At 37.1% G+C, this 19353-nt stretch overlaps 1 protein-coding gene across 1 annotated transcript in view; it reads right to left on the reverse strand.

The window, feature by feature from the left end:
• Positions 1-1735: 1735 nt before the first annotated feature.
• acp2 (acid phosphatase 2, lysosomal) overlaps positions 1736-19353 on the reverse strand; it is a 58818-nt gene continuing 41200 nt past the window's right edge. The window contains exons 3-13 of the mRNA XM_061978606.1: positions 19262-19348; positions 16445-16505; positions 13808-13899; positions 13641-13739; positions 11860-11949; positions 11686-11769; positions 11554-11602; positions 11047-11135; positions 10868-10974; positions 10628-10803; positions 1736-6112 (exon numbers count right to left, since the gene is read on the reverse strand). Of these exons, the coding sequence (XP_061834590.1) occupies positions 5967-6112; positions 10628-10803; positions 10868-10974; positions 11047-11135; positions 11554-11602; positions 11686-11769; positions 11860-11949; positions 13641-13739; positions 13808-13899; positions 16445-16505; positions 19262-19348 (1080 nt within the window). The 3' untranslated portion in view covers positions 1736-5966. The remainder of the gene's footprint in view (positions 6113-10627; positions 10804-10867; positions 10975-11046; positions 11136-11553; positions 11603-11685; positions 11770-11859; positions 11950-13640; positions 13740-13807; positions 13900-16444; positions 16506-19261; positions 19349-19353) is intronic.

Genomic DNA, 19353 nt, shown 5'->3' on the forward strand with positions numbered 1-19353 from the left:
ACTATGTACATGTGATATGTACTGTACAATATCACACCTTTCATTACAGTACAATGTTTACTTTCATAGCAACATCACCCGTCTACATTATGTGTACCTACTGTAGATGCACTCTCAAATATCCTTTTATTTTCAAGCAAAATAAGATTAAAAATGTAACTTGCAAAGTTTTAATATTAGATTTGAAAAAGCTGTGTAATCATGCAATCAGTTATCACAGTGAGTGTTTTAGCAAAAGTAGCAACAAAAAAAAAGATGATATATCTCTTTCATAGCTGACATACATACAACATGCAAGCAAGCTACACATTGTGACTGAATGTCATCTGTAACAGTGTGAAATACAGTCGTCATAAATATTTAATCCCCCCGGTGATATACTAAGAACATTACAGTGTTTTTATGTTAGATGTGTTTTTACAGAGAGACAGATCGTAAAAATTAACATTGACTAAAATTTGTAAATTAATTCGTATTGGAGGCAAATGTATTTTTGATCTTGCACATGTTAAGGTTTGAATAGTAGAAAGTGTTTGTGAGGTCAATTTTACAAACATCCTGAGTTGAAATTAGGGACCGAGTTCCTCCGTTTTTGTTAGTAATCCGTTCCAAAATGTTAAAAAAAACCAAAGCAATTGTTCCCATATAAACTTGAATTAATCTATTAATTTTATTGAGAATTATTACAGTTTTACATTGCAATCTCTAACATCACGTTTACCTTTAATGAAGACTTGAAACAACTAAGTGGAGAGGAAGTGAGGCCACTTTTTTTTTGCTACAAGTTCTTTCTAGTATTCAGTAGTGTTTCTCACCTTCTTTTACCAAAGTATTGGCACTCGCAACTTTCTTCTGCCCCATTTTGGGTTATTTTGCAGTCGTACTCCATTAAAAAAAAAAAGTACAGAGACGGAGTCACCAGCTGTTTGAACTCCATTCTGCGGGCAAATGGACAAGTTTGTTACGCACAATGTGTGCCCATATGACAACCATGATGGCGTATGAAAAACAGGGCAAACTTTAGGCCCAAATTTTCATTACAAAATACTTGTTGCTTGGTAGGTAGTCAAATACGTATTTATTCCAAACACAAAATCATATATAAAATACATTTTACATGTTGTATATTCTGTCTCTCTATTTCAATACATCTACCATAAAAATACTGTAGTGTTCATTAAACTAACTCAATCAACAAAGATCAAATACTTATTTTACCAGAGTAGTTGCAAACATCATAGCAGTACAACAATACAAAGTATTTGTACAGTAAAAGCGTTAGTCGTTGTACTAGAAATCAGGAATAAGATTGTTGGTCCACAGGTTGGATACTATAAGCCAAAAAAGGAAAAAAACTTTGCTGCTACTTTTTGCACTTGTATGATCGTCATAGTATGATACATGACTTAGGATAATAAGTATGAGATTGAGACATGACATATCATATGTCATATCTCATACTGTTATTCCTTTAGGAATGTACAGTATGTTTGCACAAGCTATTTGCATATTTCCAAGTTAAAAAGTGTGTCTGTCATGTGACGTGTGTGATCTGAACTTTTATACGCATATTTTCATCAGAATTTACTGTCTTGAAAATTGTATTTGATTATGTTGTGTTCTCATCATCATTGTTCATTTTGTTTTGGGGTTAAGACCCCTTTTCTCAAAGAATGTGTGCTAAATCTAGTAGCCAATCAGATGTAAGAGTGGACGAGGCCTTTAATGTGTCTTTTTCAGCCCGCAGCTTGATTTGCTATTGTCCCGCTGTACAGGGAAGTATTCACAGCGCTTCACTTTTTCCACATGTTGTCATGTTACATACAGCCTTATTCCAAAATGGAAGAAAAAAATGTTGGTCCTAAAAATTCTACAGACATAATTACAATGTGAAAGTTTTTTTTTTTTTTTTTTTTTTAGAAAATTAGCAAATTTATAAAAAAAATAAAGAACTAATAAAATCACCTGTACTGAAATATTCACAGCCTTTGTTCAATACTTTGTTGATGCACCTTTGGCAGCAATTACAGCCTCAAGTCTTTTTGAATACGATGCCACAATCCTGAAGTGTCGATGCACAGCCATTTTCAGATGTCTCCAGAGGTGTTCAATCGGATTCAGGTCTGGGCTCTGGCTGGGCCACTCGGGGACATTTACAGAGTTGTCCTGAAGCCATTCCTTTGATATCTTGGCTGTGTGCTTAGGGTCCTTGTCCTGCTGAAAGATGAACCATCTCTCCCAGAGTTCCAGAGCGCTCCGGAGCAGGTTTTCATCCACGATGTCTTTCTACATTGCTGCATTCATCTTTCCCTTTATCCCGACTAGTCTCCCTTTTCCTGTCGCTGAAAAACATCCCCACAGCATGATGCTGCCACCACCATGCTTCACTGTAGGGATGGTATTGGCCTGGTGATGAACGGTGACTGGTTTCCTACAAACGTGATGCTTACTGTAGGTGTAGGGTGTCCTGCTGAAAAATGAACCGTTGCCCCAGTCTGATTTCAAGAGCATATTGCAATAATAAAATTGATTAATTATATTACACAGCTAACGCCAAGCTAATAGTTTTTTTTTATTTTATCACATATATAACTGCTTTAAACGTCATATACATTAATGTATAAAATGTGCCGCCGCAGACACATACTTAAATTGTTATATACGGACCATTGCTCACTTTTTGCACAAGCTGTTGAAGCGTGACAAGTAGCCCCAATTTACAGAATGAAAATCTTTCATGATAAATGATGTACATCTGCAAAAATAAACATAAACATTTTAGTCCACAAACTTATAACACTTAAATGAACTCCTATATGCATGTTGAATCTCATTAGCACAATGCATTATTCACATTCACATAATGCATTATTGACACAATAAAAACATTTACACACTCAATTGTTCACACATTATTCTGAAACAATCCTCTTCATTATTCTTTTTCCGGCCTGTTTTTTGATGCTCAATTACTTCCAAAATAAATAAAAAAATCTTAATTTCATTCAAGCAGTGTTTCCCAATTCTGCATTTTTCAATCTTAGAATTCCAGTTTCTCACATATGTCAATATTTCAGCATAAAATGTTCAGGCTTAAAAAAATCCACCTCCAAACATTTTCCACATTAAACAACATTCTGATTAAAAATAAATTAACAATTGTTACAAGTTGCATATTTCTCAAGTGATTCCAAGAAAAACCTTTCCCTTATTCAGACTTTACACATCCCCAAAATTCCCAAGTTTTTTTTTTGTCAAACTCAAGATACAGTACCTTCTACAAAAAAATCTTCCATCATGAACATATTCAAGGTATTTACCCTTTTTCCCAGAATTCAACATTTTCCAACCCCAGACTTACAATTTTCCACATTTGTCAACCCATTCAGGATTGCAATTTTCCAACTCTCAAAGTTCCCACAATGTAACCTTTTTTTTTTAATTGAAAATGAATGGACAATGTTTCCACATTCTTAACTGATTTCAACCTGTGCACATAGAAATAATTTGGAAAATGCCGGACACGTTACAGAAAATTTACACTGAAAATAAAAACTTTCAGGACATTCCAATCAGCTATTTCACTTTCTCCAAAGTCTACAATTTTCCTTTTTTGATAAAAAAATTCTCAAACTATTTCAACATGGAATCATTTAAATCAGGGACATTCAACCAGTAGCAGAATTCAGGCCGAGAATGACAGTTCAAAACTTGGTAGAACAACATTTTTGCAGCAAATTCCTAGAAACTAGATTGCTCCCGTTGTATCGAGGAACTTGGACCACACATTGACAGATCATTGCATTGACATTTTAACTGTGCTAGCCAACACAAAGGTCCACATTTGGGATTTACACAAGTGAGGCATTCCTCAAGGCACCCCTTTAAGTCCTCTCCTTTTTAGCAATTACAATTGTTTTTCATAATGTGATTTTAGAATAGAATAGAATAGAATAGAAAGTACTTTATTGATCCTTGGGGGAAATTCAGCACCACAGTTCACTCACAATAGACAAGAATAATAATAAATAATATAATATATATAATATATTATTTATGTAATCAAGTTTTTGCTGCAGCTTGTTTACTTTAGATGGAGTCAGTACCGGTAGTCATTTGTTCAACTTCTTCAGTTATCCTAGTACCGGTAGTGTTCCTCAAGGCTCCATTTTAGGTCCTCTCTTTTTCATCATTAGAGCTACTCAACAGGTGGCCTGTGAGTTCAGTTAAAAAAAAAACAGAACTACATTTTTGCAGATTCTTAAAAACACTCCAGTGCTGTCATAGAAAAAACTTTGACTAATTTTTTTGCAGGTCCTTTAGAAACGGCAGAGTGCTCCTGTAATTCTGACAAAAGAATTGTTGTAGACCAAAATCAAATGGTTCTCCGGGGTCTACAAAATAAGATAAATAGTGAAGAGGGAAGGAAGTCTGCCCTCGCCCCCTTAGCTTTCTGGAAATGTGGCTACAAAACAATTTGGTTGAATATCCCTGATATAAACCATTCAGAATGTCTTTCCCCAAAATCTGCTTTAAATTACACATTTTCCAGTGCAAAACTTTCTATTGATATATCCCTCCAACCCCCATTTCTCTAAACTTCATAACAATTGTCCCACATTTTTCATTCAGAATTTCACACAATTTGGCAGGTAAAAAAAATGCCAACTTGTTTTCAATGAAAAAGTTGTTTTCCTGTCAAAGTAACGTGCAGTAAGAAAACAAACATGCGAAATGTCATCTTTTTTTGAAGAACAAGTTTGATAAAATCATCTTTTGAACAGAACTGTACTGAATGTAACCGTGAAGGCAGAATTCAAAGAAAGAAAACTTGTGCATGTCAATGTTTAATTAATTTCATAATTTAGCAAGTTGAAATTGCAATCGAGTACAACTCACAAAATGGGACAATTCAAATGTTTTCATTGACATCACAAGGATTGAATTTATTTGGAACATACTTTTCTTTTCTGTTTGTCACAACTGAGCTAGAAGTCAGAGTTATTTATTGATGGTCCTATCAATTTAACTATTGTAACAAATGCGTTAAGTCACTTTCAATGGCAATATAAGGCTAAAAGCTTGAAAGCGGTATTTTCCAAAGCTCGTTTTCTAATACTGTAATTTATTAAATTAATCCAGAAAGAAAAGATGAACTGTAATGTTAGACACCCTATTAAAGTATTACATTTTAAAAGGTATTTAAAATTAGCTTTAATGGTTAAAAAAAACGAACTAAACTTTTGTAAATGAGCTTGTTTACTCTACCTGACACTGTCATTTTGGGCAGTATCCTGAGATAGTCACATGACTTTCACATGACAACCACTCCCAAATGTTTCCTATGGTGATTTAGGGTTATTAAACTAAATTAACCTATTTGAAAGTTGTTTTTTCTTTCAAGTTAAAACAAAGCTGGAAGAAGATCTCACTGCTGTTCCAGTGATGACATACAACAAAAAGGTGCATCACATGTATGTTAAAATTACAATAAAAACAATCAGATGACATAAAGTGGAGTAAAAATCAGATGTGCTACTTTCACTTGGACATGCTCGCTAGATTTGTGTCACTCAGCACTTTGATTTTGTGGCAAACAGAGCGACTTAAACATGAGAAAATATTGGAAGGCATGATGGTAGACAACATTGCACTAAACTGAACTCGTAATTGACACATTTAAAAATGTAACCTGACCGGATGAATCTTTCTTACTGCTCCTGACATTCAAACACTAACTTCCTGTGCACCACGTCAGCTCCCATTCCAATCATAAATGTGCCGACCTAAACACAGAAAAGTGTGAAAAATTGCACACTTCTTTAAAAGCTTGTCTAAACCAACAAGTATTTAGACAATAAAATCACTGATTTGATAGAGGCTTCAAGAGGTCAAAGTTCATCTTCATTACTGTGGTCCCATGACGAGGAGCTGCTTCGTCTGCGATTGACGACACCCCGCTCTTGTCAGGACTCCTCACCTGCATCCTGGTTGATGACGTGGTGATATCCCTGATTGCTCAACGGCTCCTTGTGGCGTACGATGGAAACGAAGAGGACGATGACGAGGAGCAGCAGCAAGCAGCCCGACACTGCCAGGGTGATGATCACCTCTGATGGAAGGACCAGACACCAACAATTAATCACCCACAGTTCTGGGTGGATGTTGATTTGACTTTAAGGACAGGTTGGAAATGAGATAAGGAACACATGCTTAGATTTTGGGGGTGATCTGGATCATTGTCTAGATCAGACCTGGGCTAATTAAGATATTTTTAGATCTTTAAGATGGAAACTGTAGCTGCCATTATGATGTTAAGTGATGTTTTCGAATTACCGTAAGTTTTGAACTATACAAAGTATTTAAATGGTTGGAATCTGCGCTTTTGCATGATATACTATTTCCTATGGTAATCTAAGTCACAGCAGCTCAGATGAGGCACCAAGCAGTGTGGGTTGGAAGCGTCTCCACAGAGTGTTTCCAGAGCGGCCAGCCTGAAATGTGGTGTTAGGGACTGACACGGAAGGAGATTTTTACAACAAAGTTCTAAAGTTTAGTGATATATCAGACATATCAGATTGTAGGTGGGTTTATTTTTTACCCTTTGCGTTCATATTTCACAGTGTTTGTTGCATTTTTGTTGCGTTTCGCTTGATTGTAAAATTTGTCGATCGAGAGGGGGTGTGACATATGTTGTCAATATTCAGTGTTTTATCATTCATAGTTAATATTGTAAATCCCACATCCTTTATTTTTTTGTACATTCTGGGTGTCTCATTCATTAAAAAATTAAAAAAAAATTCCATTTCATTTTTTAAGGCGGTCTGTCATTATTGTTTTTGGCATTCAATCGGTCATTATTGTCAGGTTTTGTATTTGTGTTCCTAAAATTAGATATTCTCTAATTTTGCCCCCCCTAGTCAAAATAATTGCTCAGGCCTGCCTGATCTACATTCAGGATTTTTAGAAATTATTTTTTACTATTGAGATGTAAGGCATGGCGGAAAGCTGCGGTCTACAAGTGCTTATAATTTTTGATTATTTGTGTTATTTTATGTGTAGCTACACTTAAGGTTGCAGGACATACTTAGAATGTTTGTTCCTAGAGCCAACAAAAATCTTGGAAAAACAGCTTTCAGGTATGTTGCTCCATGGTCATGGAATAATTTAAGTTAAGATCTGAGGTTACATTAGCTGATCACTTTGGGGGAATTTCAGGCCATTTTAAAAAAATTAGAAAATGTTTCTATTGGGCATCGTACTTGTTTTTAAGTTGTTTTTACTGAAACATGTTATACATTGTTTTGACCTATCACCTGTTTTTATGTTGATACATGTAACTAATTTATTTTGTTAATTGTGGTGTGTGACTGCTGCTGTTTTTGTTGATCTTATATGTATTTCTGTAACTTTGTCTTGCTGTCCTCTTGGCCAAGTCACTGTTGGAAAATGGATTTTAATCTCAATGAGTTTCTACGTGGTTTAGTAAAGGATATCCATTGATAGTAAGTACAACTATATAAACAGTACATTTTTTATTACATTTATTTGAACAGAATGTAAAAAAACAACATTAAATCAATGAGTTTGGATTAAATTGATTCAAATAAGTGTTGGGTAGAAAGTATGTGAACTTACAACGGGAATCAAATACTATTACTTGCATAACTGTATACAGTGGTACCTCAACATTAGAGTGTCCCCAAATTAAAAGTGTTTTAAGATAAGAGGTGTTTTTTTTTTACATTTAAAACACTTCCTTGTGGTCCACATAACATGTAATAGCGGTTCTTTGATCCAAATTTTGCATAGATAATATTTTACAGACGCTTTCTGACAATCTCTTTAGGATGCACAGTTTTGTGGGCGGTCTTATTTACGTGCCTCCACTTCGACAGTGTTTTCCACCTGTCAGCCATGTTGTAGATTTTGGCGCTTTCATAGCAAGTCTACTGACAGATATAAGTTACAACCGTATGCTACTTTGTATTAGAAATGGAGGATGCATGTGCATGTACGAGCCAGTCTGCCACACTATAAGAGGATAGAGAAAAAGAAAGCTTATTGACTACAATGTCAGATTACAATGGCGGACTCACGCAAAGCTCTTCAGGTAAATCTCTACCATATATGGAGATATCCCCAGATGTCACATATGGGGAAACGTCACAAATGGGGAAAATTCAAAACGGCTCATTTGGAAGAAGAATGAAAGAAGGTAAGATTGTTTAATAAATATAGTATATCCGCCATGCCTCCATGGTTTGATTACACATTTTCAGGGCTTATGCAATTCCCAAATACACAAAAACCGGTACCAATAGGTAAGAACATTTGGTTAGGTCCCCTTTAAGATGCAAGCAATCCCTGTTATAGATGTTGTAGTGAACGCCACAGTGAACCACGGAAATTCCACCCAAAACATCTGGTCTAATTTACAGTTAGAGATGGCCATAACTTACTTTTTCAAACAGTGGTAAAGAAGAAAGTGAGTGTGAAGGACAGTGATGAGAAAAAGTACATGATATAGAATGAATATCAAAATTAAATACAAACCCTGTTTCCATATGAGTTGGGAAATTGTGTTAGATGTATATATAAACGGAATACAATGATTTGCAAATCCTTTTCAACCCATATTCAATTGAATGCACTACAAATACAAGACATTTGATGTTCAAACTCATAAATTATTTGGTTTTTTTTGCAAATAATAATTAACTTAGAATTTCATGGCTGCAACACGTGCCAAAGTAGTTGGGAAAGGGCATGTTTACCACTGTGTTACATGGCTTTTCCTTTTAACAACACTCAGTAAACTTTTGGGAACTGAGGAGACACATTTTGTAAGCTTCTCAGGTGGAATTCTTTCCCATTCTTGCTTGATGTACAGCTTAAGTTGTTCAACAGTCCGAGGGTCTCCGTTGTGGTATTTTAGGCTTCATAATGCGCCACACATTTTCGATGGGAGACAGGTCTTGACTACAGGCAGGCCAGTCTAGTACCCGCACTCTTTTACGATGAAGCCACGTTGATGTAACACGTGGCTTGGCATTGTCTTGCTGAAATAAGCAAGGGTGTCTATGGAAACGTTGCTTAGATGGCAACATAAGTTGCTCCAAAACCTGTATGTACCTTTCAGCATTAATGGCGCCTTCACAGATGTGTAAGTTACCCATGTCTTGGGCACTAATACACCCTCATACCATCACAGATGCTAGCTTTTCAACAATCCGGATGGTTCTTTTCCTCTTTGGTCCGGAGGACACGACGTCCACAGTTTCCAAAAACAATTTGAAATGTGGACTCGTCAGACCACAGAACACTTTTCCACTTTGTATCAGTCCATCTTAGATGAGCTCAGGCCCAGCGAAGCCGATGGCGTTTCTGGGTGTTGTTGATAAACGGTGTTCGCCTTGCATAGGAGAGTTTTAACTTGCACTTACAGATGTAGCGACCAACTGTAGTTACTTACAGTGGGTTTCTGAAGTGTTCCTGAGCCCATGTGGTGATATCCATTACACACTGATGTCGCTTGTTGATGCAGTACAGCCTGAGGGATCAAAGGTCACGGGCTTAGCGCTTACGTGCAGTGATTTCTCCAGATTCGCTGAACCCTTTGATGATATTACGGACCGTAGATGGTGAAATCCCTAAATTCCTTGCAATAGCTGGTTGAGAAAGGTTTTTCTTAAACTGTTCAACAATTTGCTCACGCATTTGTTGACAAAGTGGTGACCCTCGCCCCATCCTTGTTTGTGGATGACTGAGCATTTCATGGAATCTACTTTTATACCCAATCATGGCACCCACCTGTTCCCAATTTGCCTGTTCACCTGTGGGATGTTCCAAATAAGTGTTTAATGAGCATTCCTCAACTTTATCAGTATTTATTGCCACCTTTCCCAACTTCTTTGTCACGTGTTGTTGGCATCAAATTCTAAAGTTAATGATTATTTGCAAAAAAAAAATGTTTATCAGTTTGAACATCAAATATGTTGTCTTTGTAGCATATTCAACTGAATATGGGTTGAAAATGATTTGTAAATCATTGTATTCTGTTTATATTTACATCTAACACAATTTCCCAACTCATATGGAAACGGGGTTTGTAGTTAAAAACATGACAGAGCATATAGTCGACTTGGTGAAGCAATTCGATTGCTTCACTGCCAGGCAAGAATGTTCAAATAATATCAAAACGACAGACATTTACTCATTAAATATGGAAAAGCTGCTGATAGTGTGTTTGAAGGGGAAGCAGCTAGAAGGAGATACTTTAGAAGTCGACTCTCCAAGCTAATGCTGTAGATTATTATTACATTACAACATAAAATTACTGTAGTTGTTAGTAGTATATATACACTATTGTTTTGTTTAAAAAAAAAAAGTATTCTCTCATAAATATTTTTCTTTTTCAAAAAGCATGTTGCATGTTAAAATGGTGCTGTTGTGGGAGGCCAAGCATCAATTAAATTGATTCTGGCGGCACTGATTTGTAAGTAACAGGCTCCGTCATGTAACCAATTGAGATGTAAGTTGAGGTACTACTCTACTTACATCTCAGTATAATGTTTATTGGTATAAGTATAAGATAGCATCAAAAGTTATTGGGAGGTTTTTGTACCTTTATTGCTGCCACTTGAAGGTACTTGGCATTCTTTGTCTCGGTCATTGGAAACGGAGAGTTGTGTAAGTTTCACAAAGTCCTCTAGAGGGCAGTCAATAGCGCAGTCTGGCAGCTGAACAGCGTAAGGTGCAACTGTGCTGTCATTCCGGTAAAACATGGATACCGAAAGAGACCTGGAAGCAAACACACAGTCATGGTAGGAGAGTGTTTAGGTGTGTTTGTGTGTGCTTTGTTTACCCGTTCTCATCCGTGTACAGCTCGATCATGTGACAGGAAGCGTATGGCGGCTGTCTGCCATTGAAGACATTCAGGCTGGCCTGCAGGGCTGCGACAGTTGTGTCATGCTGACACACACAACACACACACATTTTAACACACTGATTTAAATATTGTGAGAAAGTGTAAAGCTATCTCACCGCTGAAAGCATCATCAGTTTCAGACGGTGTGTTTCCTTGGAAATGGCCGCTTTGGAAATATTCTTCACTATTTCACCTAATAAGAGCCCTGAACAAAAGAAGTGTGCTTGTTGAATACACAATAAAATTATTATATACATATATACATAACACTTCAATATAGTGGTATTCTGCATTTCATACAGTACAACTTCTATTATAACAACAATATCACTAAAACTGGGTTAATATTCAAATCGCGAAGTGTGAATGGAGTTATGCTGGTGGTTTTTGGATGGGTAATTTTGGGGTTTTATGGGCGGAATAGAGGACCTCCCGTTGGCTCCTTTGTAAGCAAACTAGTTTAAAACAAGTTAGAATGCATTTAAGAAAATACATCCGTCGACATGTCTCTCATAATGATTGTGAACAATAGGCAAAATTCCAAAAAAAAGTGAAGTTCACCTTTAACATTAATTAGATTGCATGAATTAATTAAATATGATTAAATTGGAATGAATACACACCTCCCTGCAGCCGACTCTTCTCCTGCTGTTTGTAGACACCAAATACAACCTGTGAAGATTGCAAAGTAGCTAAATAAATAACAGTTGGCTTCAAAAAGTACTCCAAATCACACAAGGAGTATTTTTTCTTACCCTGAATCCAAAATCTTTGAGAAACCGGAGCTTTTCCATGACTGACGGGGTCACCCAATCAGGAGCTGACATGTTATGACGGGACTAAAAACAGACAAACACAAACACCATTCATTAGGGAGAGTCATAGAAAAGCACAAAACAAAACCGTGAATTGTGTTTGTGTGTGTTCACCTCACAGAAGAGTGTGTCATACACACTCCACACCGACTCTACATTTGTCTTATTCAGTCCTGTCTTACTTCTCACCAGCTCTATTATGTCCTGAAGCAAAGAATAACAAAATATTATTTGTAATCACACAAAAAATTATTCATCTTATTACATGAAATCATTTATGTCGACATAAGCAGTTGTTGATGTAATCAAAATTTAAACTATCCAATGTTTGTACATTTACCTGTGATAATGATTTTTGTTTGTGTTGACATGGTTTTCCTTTATTTGTGCATATTTTTTTTTGTCTTTTAACTCAGTATATAAATGCAGTACAGTTACCTTAACGTAAGAGTGCCCCAACCTAAGAGTGTTTTAAGGTAAGAACAGTCTCTCAAATAATTATGCTTTTAGTTCCAAGCAAATATTTGAGTTACAAGCATGCATGCATGTAGTTGGCGTAGCAAGTGTCACGGTGAACCCCAACCAAAACATCCTGTCTTACTCAGTAGTATAACTTTGTTTTTCAAACCATTGGAAGGAAGACAGTGAGTGTGAAGGACAGTTCTGAGTGTCCAAAACATGAGACCGCAAGTCCGATAACACAACTACAAAGTTGCTCATGGAACTGCGGCCTAAAGTTTGGTGCCAAGTGCACATATGGACGCCCATGTTTGAACTTTGTGTTTGTCATGGACAATGTGTGACGAGCACAAAAGTCTAATTACAAAACACCACTCTGGTTCACATCCGGGCTCTTGCTGTAAAGTGTATTATTGATAGCCTATTTCCTGTTTTTATGTGCGTATAATACTGTTCCTCCGCGTGAAAGGGACAGTTGCTAATTGTGTGGAAAAGGTTTGTTTATGGGTCCAATTTCTTCTCCTGTTCAAGTTGTGTGTGGTCCATGTGCTGAAGAGTCTTTTAAAGTTTGCTATTATTACTCACTGAGGATGCAGTGCATGATGTTAAAGCTGTTTAATACAATTACATAAATGCTGAGTGCTTATAGATTCCGTTTCTTGGATAAAATACTATATGTTGTTACGTTGCATTGCTTTACTGTATAAGCAAATATTGCATGTGTTTTTGACAATACCTTACTCTGATGACTTGCATTGGAATCAGACAGGATGTACACTAGTATTTGCTGATAAATTCAACAACTTCTAATTGACATTGTGGAGGATTAAAATATTCCTCCTCCCATTCCCATATCACATTAAGTGGTAGGTTATTAACTTATGCTTTGTCCAACTCCTATAGTTGTATACCCTTTCAAAGAAACACATTGGAGGCTAACTCATTAGCTTGTGTAAGGTATTTTCCGAGACCCTTATTTTGGTAGCACAGGCAGGATGGAACAGCACTTTTACTGTGAAGACAGGAACTGTGTGGTTTGTTTTTCGATTCTTGACAGGAGGTGCGTTGAGTGGCAGAGAGAGAGAATCTGTTGAGATAAAAAGTGCTTCTCCAGTTCCTGCCTGCCATTTTTTCTTCAAACTAAACTCACACCACACCAGCGGTCATTTCACAAAACCCTCAGTCACCATGTATGTCAATCAAGACATCATACTGAAGATTGATGATAGGTAATGATGTATATTTTTTTATTGCCTTGAGATCGACCGGTAGCTCGCAATCGATGTAATGGTCACTCCTGATCTAACAGAACTGCTGTGCTAATTTGTTTATTATGTCTTGTCTACAATGACATTAAGGCTTTCGTGCACACAGTCTTAACAATACTACAACACATGTCAACATAAGCAGAACATGTTTCATAAAAATGACCGAACCTTGTTAGCAGATGTAACGTTAATATATTCTTCTGTGTGTTCGGTCTCATTCATGAGGATTTTGTAGCGAGGGCAATCTTCAAGGGGAAAGGACAGCAGCTGGAAAAGATGAAGAAAGAATTCACTGATGAATCCCATTCAAAGATAAAATATATCTATTTGCATACCTTCTCTTCACTTTTTGGCACCGTGTGCACGGGGATGGGCTGCCACTTTAAGTTTGGTGAGAAGACTTGCTGATCAGTCGGGGGATAGAGCCCTACAGGAAAAAGTGAACTTCATACATGCATACCTTATACATGCATACAGATACTGTATCTCTCTTCTTCATTTTTCATGCACTAAAAATATGTAAAGTTTTTTTCGATATGTAATGTGATAAACACTTGATGTGGTCATAATTAGTGATCCATCAGATTTTCAGCCACAGAAAAACGCTCCAAGTGGCATTTTCGAGTTTTGTCTGAAAAAAAAGTATTTATTTAAAGCAGCCATAAGGAGGCTAGGCTAAAGTAGAGTGGTCGCCCAGAAACTTCAGGGTTCCTGGTACAAATCCAGCTTACGACATTCTAGTCACTGCTGTTGTGTCCTTGGGCAAGGTACATCACCCTCCTTGTTCCTCGTGCCACCCACAATGGTGTATAAATGTTTGTAGCAGGACTCCTTTGAAAAAGAGATTCTTAATCATAATGGGACTTTCCGGGATATATAAAGGTTAGTATTACTTAATATTTACCTAATTTAAAGTATATTTTTTGTGTAAACAAAGCAGCAATGTTTCCAGTTATGTCTTGGATATCAAAAAATTACTTTTGTACCTTTTGGAATGAAGAAATAAACAACTGTTGATGCCTTTTCCTCAAGTCTCTGTAGCTAGGAATTAAATGTACTTGTAATCTATTTGCAACATTGTGTTGTATAGCTTATGGTTCTGCGCAATAAATGTTCTCAAAACTCAAAACTACAAACCATCACCTCCACTCCTCTGATGCCAACCTCCTGTTCCCACCCTCAATGGGGAAGCACCGGACCTGGGGCAACAACACTAACCTAACGACACTAACCTGTCCATCTTCAAGACCCATGCCAAAACCCACCATTCGTAATCATGCTTTGAATCTGTAAAACTTTTATTTATATTCAATGCCTTTATTCAAACCTAACTGAATCTACAGGTGTGTTTCTAAAGAAATAATTGTGAACATGTCAGTTTTTACAAAAAAAAAAATGTTAATTGTATTTTACATTTGAAAATGTACCAAAATAAGGCCATGTCATTGAACAATTGCTATAAAGAATGTTAACAATATTGCAATCTTTGGCAGAATTTTTGAGAAGTGTTCCTATAGGGGGCTAATACATTTTTTGTCCTCAAGTCTCACCATATGACGCTTCAAATATTGCGGCTTCACTTTACATCGCATATTCTGAGACTAAATTTAGTGTTAAATTAAGTCTTATTTATGTCTTACTCCTGCCTATCCAATAATAGATCTCCACATTGGTGAGCCTTTGACGTCAGCAATAGCGGGATGCCGTACACCACTTCACGCTAACAAGATTGCCATCAGATATCAGCAGCTGTTCGGGCAATGCCAATTGGAGATGAACTCTGTTGATTAAAGGATGCACTTCATCTTCAACATCAGGAACAGCTCCACATGAGATTGGTGAGCGATGTGGAATGGCAATGCAGGACACGCAATGCTAACAACACCACTAATGGCCGCGGCTATCTTAGCTGAAACTGCCCAGTTGACCATGTTTTCTGCAGAACAACACATGCCAGTGGTTTCAGTAAAGTTCTAACTTAGAGGAATTACCCAGGATGTGACAAAGTATTCTCACATAGTGGCTGTGTTTTATTGGCCGGGCGAGGGCCAGAGCAATGATACTAGGAGGATCCATCGGGCTACTAGTGAGTACAGTAATCTACAGTAGAACAAACTCAGGGCTACTATATTGGGTGGAGCAAACGTAAAGGTGACATTATTGGTGTTATTTAATGTTTAGAGGGCTAATAAAGTTAAAAAAAAGTATTTAGAAGGTCACTCATCTCCTAATTATTCCAAAACTCAGGACACAAAGTCACGGGATTGCATCTTTCCACTATTATGTCTGCCATCTATGGAACAGCTTGCTGGAGGACCTCAGGGCTGCTGAGAACCTTCATGTTTTTAAGAGCAGGCTTAAGACCCACCTTTTTGATTTGGCGCTTACCTAATATTTATTAACTTTATTGAAGTCATTCGTACTTTACATTTTTAATCTTATTAGTTATGTAAGATGTTATTTAGTTCTATTTATTCATTATATATTTACTGTATAGTGATTTTTTATCTTCATATGTTTTATTTGTATGTTATCCTTTATTTATATTCATAGTTCTTACTATTTAACACATTTTATTATTTTTACTTTCCAGCGTTTGTCAGAGGGAGCCATATTTTGGGGATGCGAAATTGATGACATTCATTCCCATGATGGCATTAAACAAATGTAAGTTTGATGAACAGGTTTGTTATTGCAACCTGTATTTGATTTCTATTCCAACTGTTTCGTCAGAGAATAATTTTGAGGATGCGAAATTGATGACATTCATTCCCATGATGGCATTAAACAAATGTAAGTTTGATGAACAGGTTTGTTATTGCAACCTGTATTTGATTTATATTCCAACTGTTTAGTCAGGGAATAATTTTGTCCTAAACTTCTAAGCATTTTTTGTATTCATACACTATTGTTAATCCTGGCACCCATTAAAACCCTGACAAGCAGAGAAGAGAGCAAACAGGTGGTATCACCTGCAAGGTTGGCCTCGGCACTCATCAGGGTACGATCGTAGTCTGTGCTGCGCACTGAGATCTGAGGACACAGGAGTTACAAAAAAAATGATCTTTTCTTGAAATACATCAGAATTTAGGAACAGGCTGAACATCTTTCAAAGTATAATACAGGCGCAACCTGTGCTACCAAGTTTTATGTTACAATGCAGTCTCATAAATTCATAAGGTACAAAAAGAGAACTAGTTACATGCATGTGGCGGAAGAATACATGGTTACTGCACTGACAAAAGACATCACTTTTTTTTCTTCATAAGGTTTCCCAAGCATTAGGCAGACTCTAAGTAACTAAGTAAGGTGAAAGTGAAGTGAAATTAGAAATAGAAAGAAATCAACATTGGTTCCACGTGAAAGAATGTGCTCCTATAAAATAGTGATAACTTACTGATAACTTAGTGTGACTTCTTCCTCCCAATTAGCTTGTCTATCCCTCCCTAGCAACACTTCTTCAATTGTGCAAGACAACCGCAGGAATACAAGTAAAGAATGTATCCTTTTTCATTAGTTTCATTTAATTTTTATATTTAATTTTTTTATTCCTGTATCTGATATCTACTTCATGTGCTCTATGTACAGTGTGACTAACTTCTGTGTTATTTTAGATATAATTTTGGTATGAATTATTACCCTAGATTTCTACTGGATGTCTCATGGCCAGTGTTGGGTTGGTTACTGAAAACCAGTAACTCGTTACAGTTACTAGTTACTTTATTTCAAAAGTAACTCAGTTACTAACTCAGTTACTTACACCAAAAAGTAATGTGTTACTGTGAAAAGTAACTATTTAGTTATCGGTACTTCTTTTTTTTTTAAATTATTTTAAGGCTCCCATCAATGCCCTTCTAGCCTTCATTTCAATACAGTTATTGCACTGGAATAATAATACAATCTGTTGATCAACTTGACATGCATTTACATTACTGAACTCTGCTAAGCAATGTGGTCTACATACAACACACAAAGACAAAGATATGTTTCAAAGGGCCAATTTATTTTGGGCCAGAACAAATTGACAAAACTATTTTAAATAGCTGTAACATAACATACATAAGTAACAAACCGCATTATAACAACATGTCACAACATAGCTGTAAACCTGGCTTCACCCAAGGAAGGCACACATGACATGATTATATGTCATGTCACTATATACAGCACACATACTGCTATACACAAAGCCTAACCAGGCTTTTTTTCTCTCAAGGAATTGTGAAATAAAATCATGTCTTCAGGAGATCAACACTGTACTTGAGCCCAGAACACTATATGCATTTCCCCGGTTTTAGTTTAGAGAAAAGGAAAGATTGGCCTGGGCCACTAGGATCCCTCTTTATGTTTGTGAACGTTATAGTCTATACATTTAGAGTGATGTGATGATCAAACACTCTAGAAGTCTAGAATGAAAGAGTATATAAGAGAATTGACAAGAGTATGTGTACCTTCAATGCTGAATGATGAGCAGAGGCAGAGTTTGGAGGGTCTTCTATAGCTTGCTTTCCATTTTTATGTGCTCACTGTCCACTGTGTCCAGGAACTTGGAAAATGTTTTCGTGCCATTTGCCGTTTGACGCCCGCTATCATGCTAATTAACTGCCTGAAAGCGGGTGACCCCACTGTAGAAATAGCCTGCATGTCTTCTAACACATGCTGCAATGGCTCTATCAATGTTGTCCTGGCAAGCAATGCCTCCGTTAAAATCCTTAGGTGGTGGTGGAGGTGGAGGTGAAGTGGCATCGGAGTCTGTGTCTCTCTTTACTAGCTTCGTCGAAGCATGTTGCTTTTGTAGCTATTTCAGCAGATTTGAATTGCTGTTTTGGGCAGTAGATAGGATCTTTGATCCAAGACACAATTTACATTTAACTAAAATGTTCTTTTCTTTGTGCACGACAAAAGAAAAGTAGTGAGAATATCTCCATGTTAAGAAACTCGGCTTCGGCTCCGCCATGATGTCTTGTTAGTTAACACAGACCACCCCCTCGCCCAACACACACCCACACACAGCACGCCTCTTCTCCTTCTTGTGACACAGGAAGAATCACCGCAGTTGTCCAATAAAACACACTCAGATCTTCTCAGTTTCTAGCCGATACTATATAAAAAATAACGTCAAATAACGCAGTAACGCATCATGTAGTAACGGTAACTGAGTTACTGAATATAAAAAATAACGCGTTAGACTACTAGTTACCGCCGAAAATAATGGCGTTACAGTAACGAGTTACTTTGTAACGCGTTAGTCCCAACACTGCTCATGGCTGTGGCTATGCTCTGGCACGGCGTCAGACCTGATATGTTAATATTCTAGTCAATGTGTCAAATTCCACCGCCTGCGTTGTGGCTCTCCTGATGTTGGTGCAAAGCCGTAGTAATTTTGCACTGATGGGGTAGAGTGGGACAGTAAGTACCACACAAACAAAATAAATCCAGTTGAATTTCAGAATAAAAAGCTCTGTTTAATAATAGCTTACTTACCTATGTTAAAAGTACAAAAATAAAGAAATTTTAACAAAGTCAGCCCTCTTCTCTTTCTCCAGTTGGATCTTCTGCCTGTTTGTTGGCAAATGTATCTCACATACCAATTGCCTTGTACAAATGAGCACCATTTCACCGCGAGAACTTGTCAGTGACGTCACTCCGGTTGTCCAGCGGAGCACCATCACAGACACAGCTGCTGTGTAAAACTAGACGGCGTTTCGCAGCGGAGCAGGAGGTACTTTCTCCAAATCAGTACCAAGAAACATGTACTGTCTCATGTTAAAGGCCATGTGCCATCTTACCTCATGTCGGACATAGCTGTCATTGAGGAACCCTTTGTAACGCTTCCTCAAAAATTGTCCGAGCTCTAAGTGTTGCCGCATCCCTTCCTAAG

This window comes from Nerophis lumbriciformis, linkage group LG01 (genome assembly GCF_033978685.3).
Source record: "Nerophis lumbriciformis linkage group LG01, RoL_Nlum_v2.1, whole genome shotgun sequence".
Taxonomy (NCBI): Eukaryota; Metazoa; Chordata; class Actinopteri; order Syngnathiformes; family Syngnathidae; genus Nerophis; species Nerophis lumbriciformis.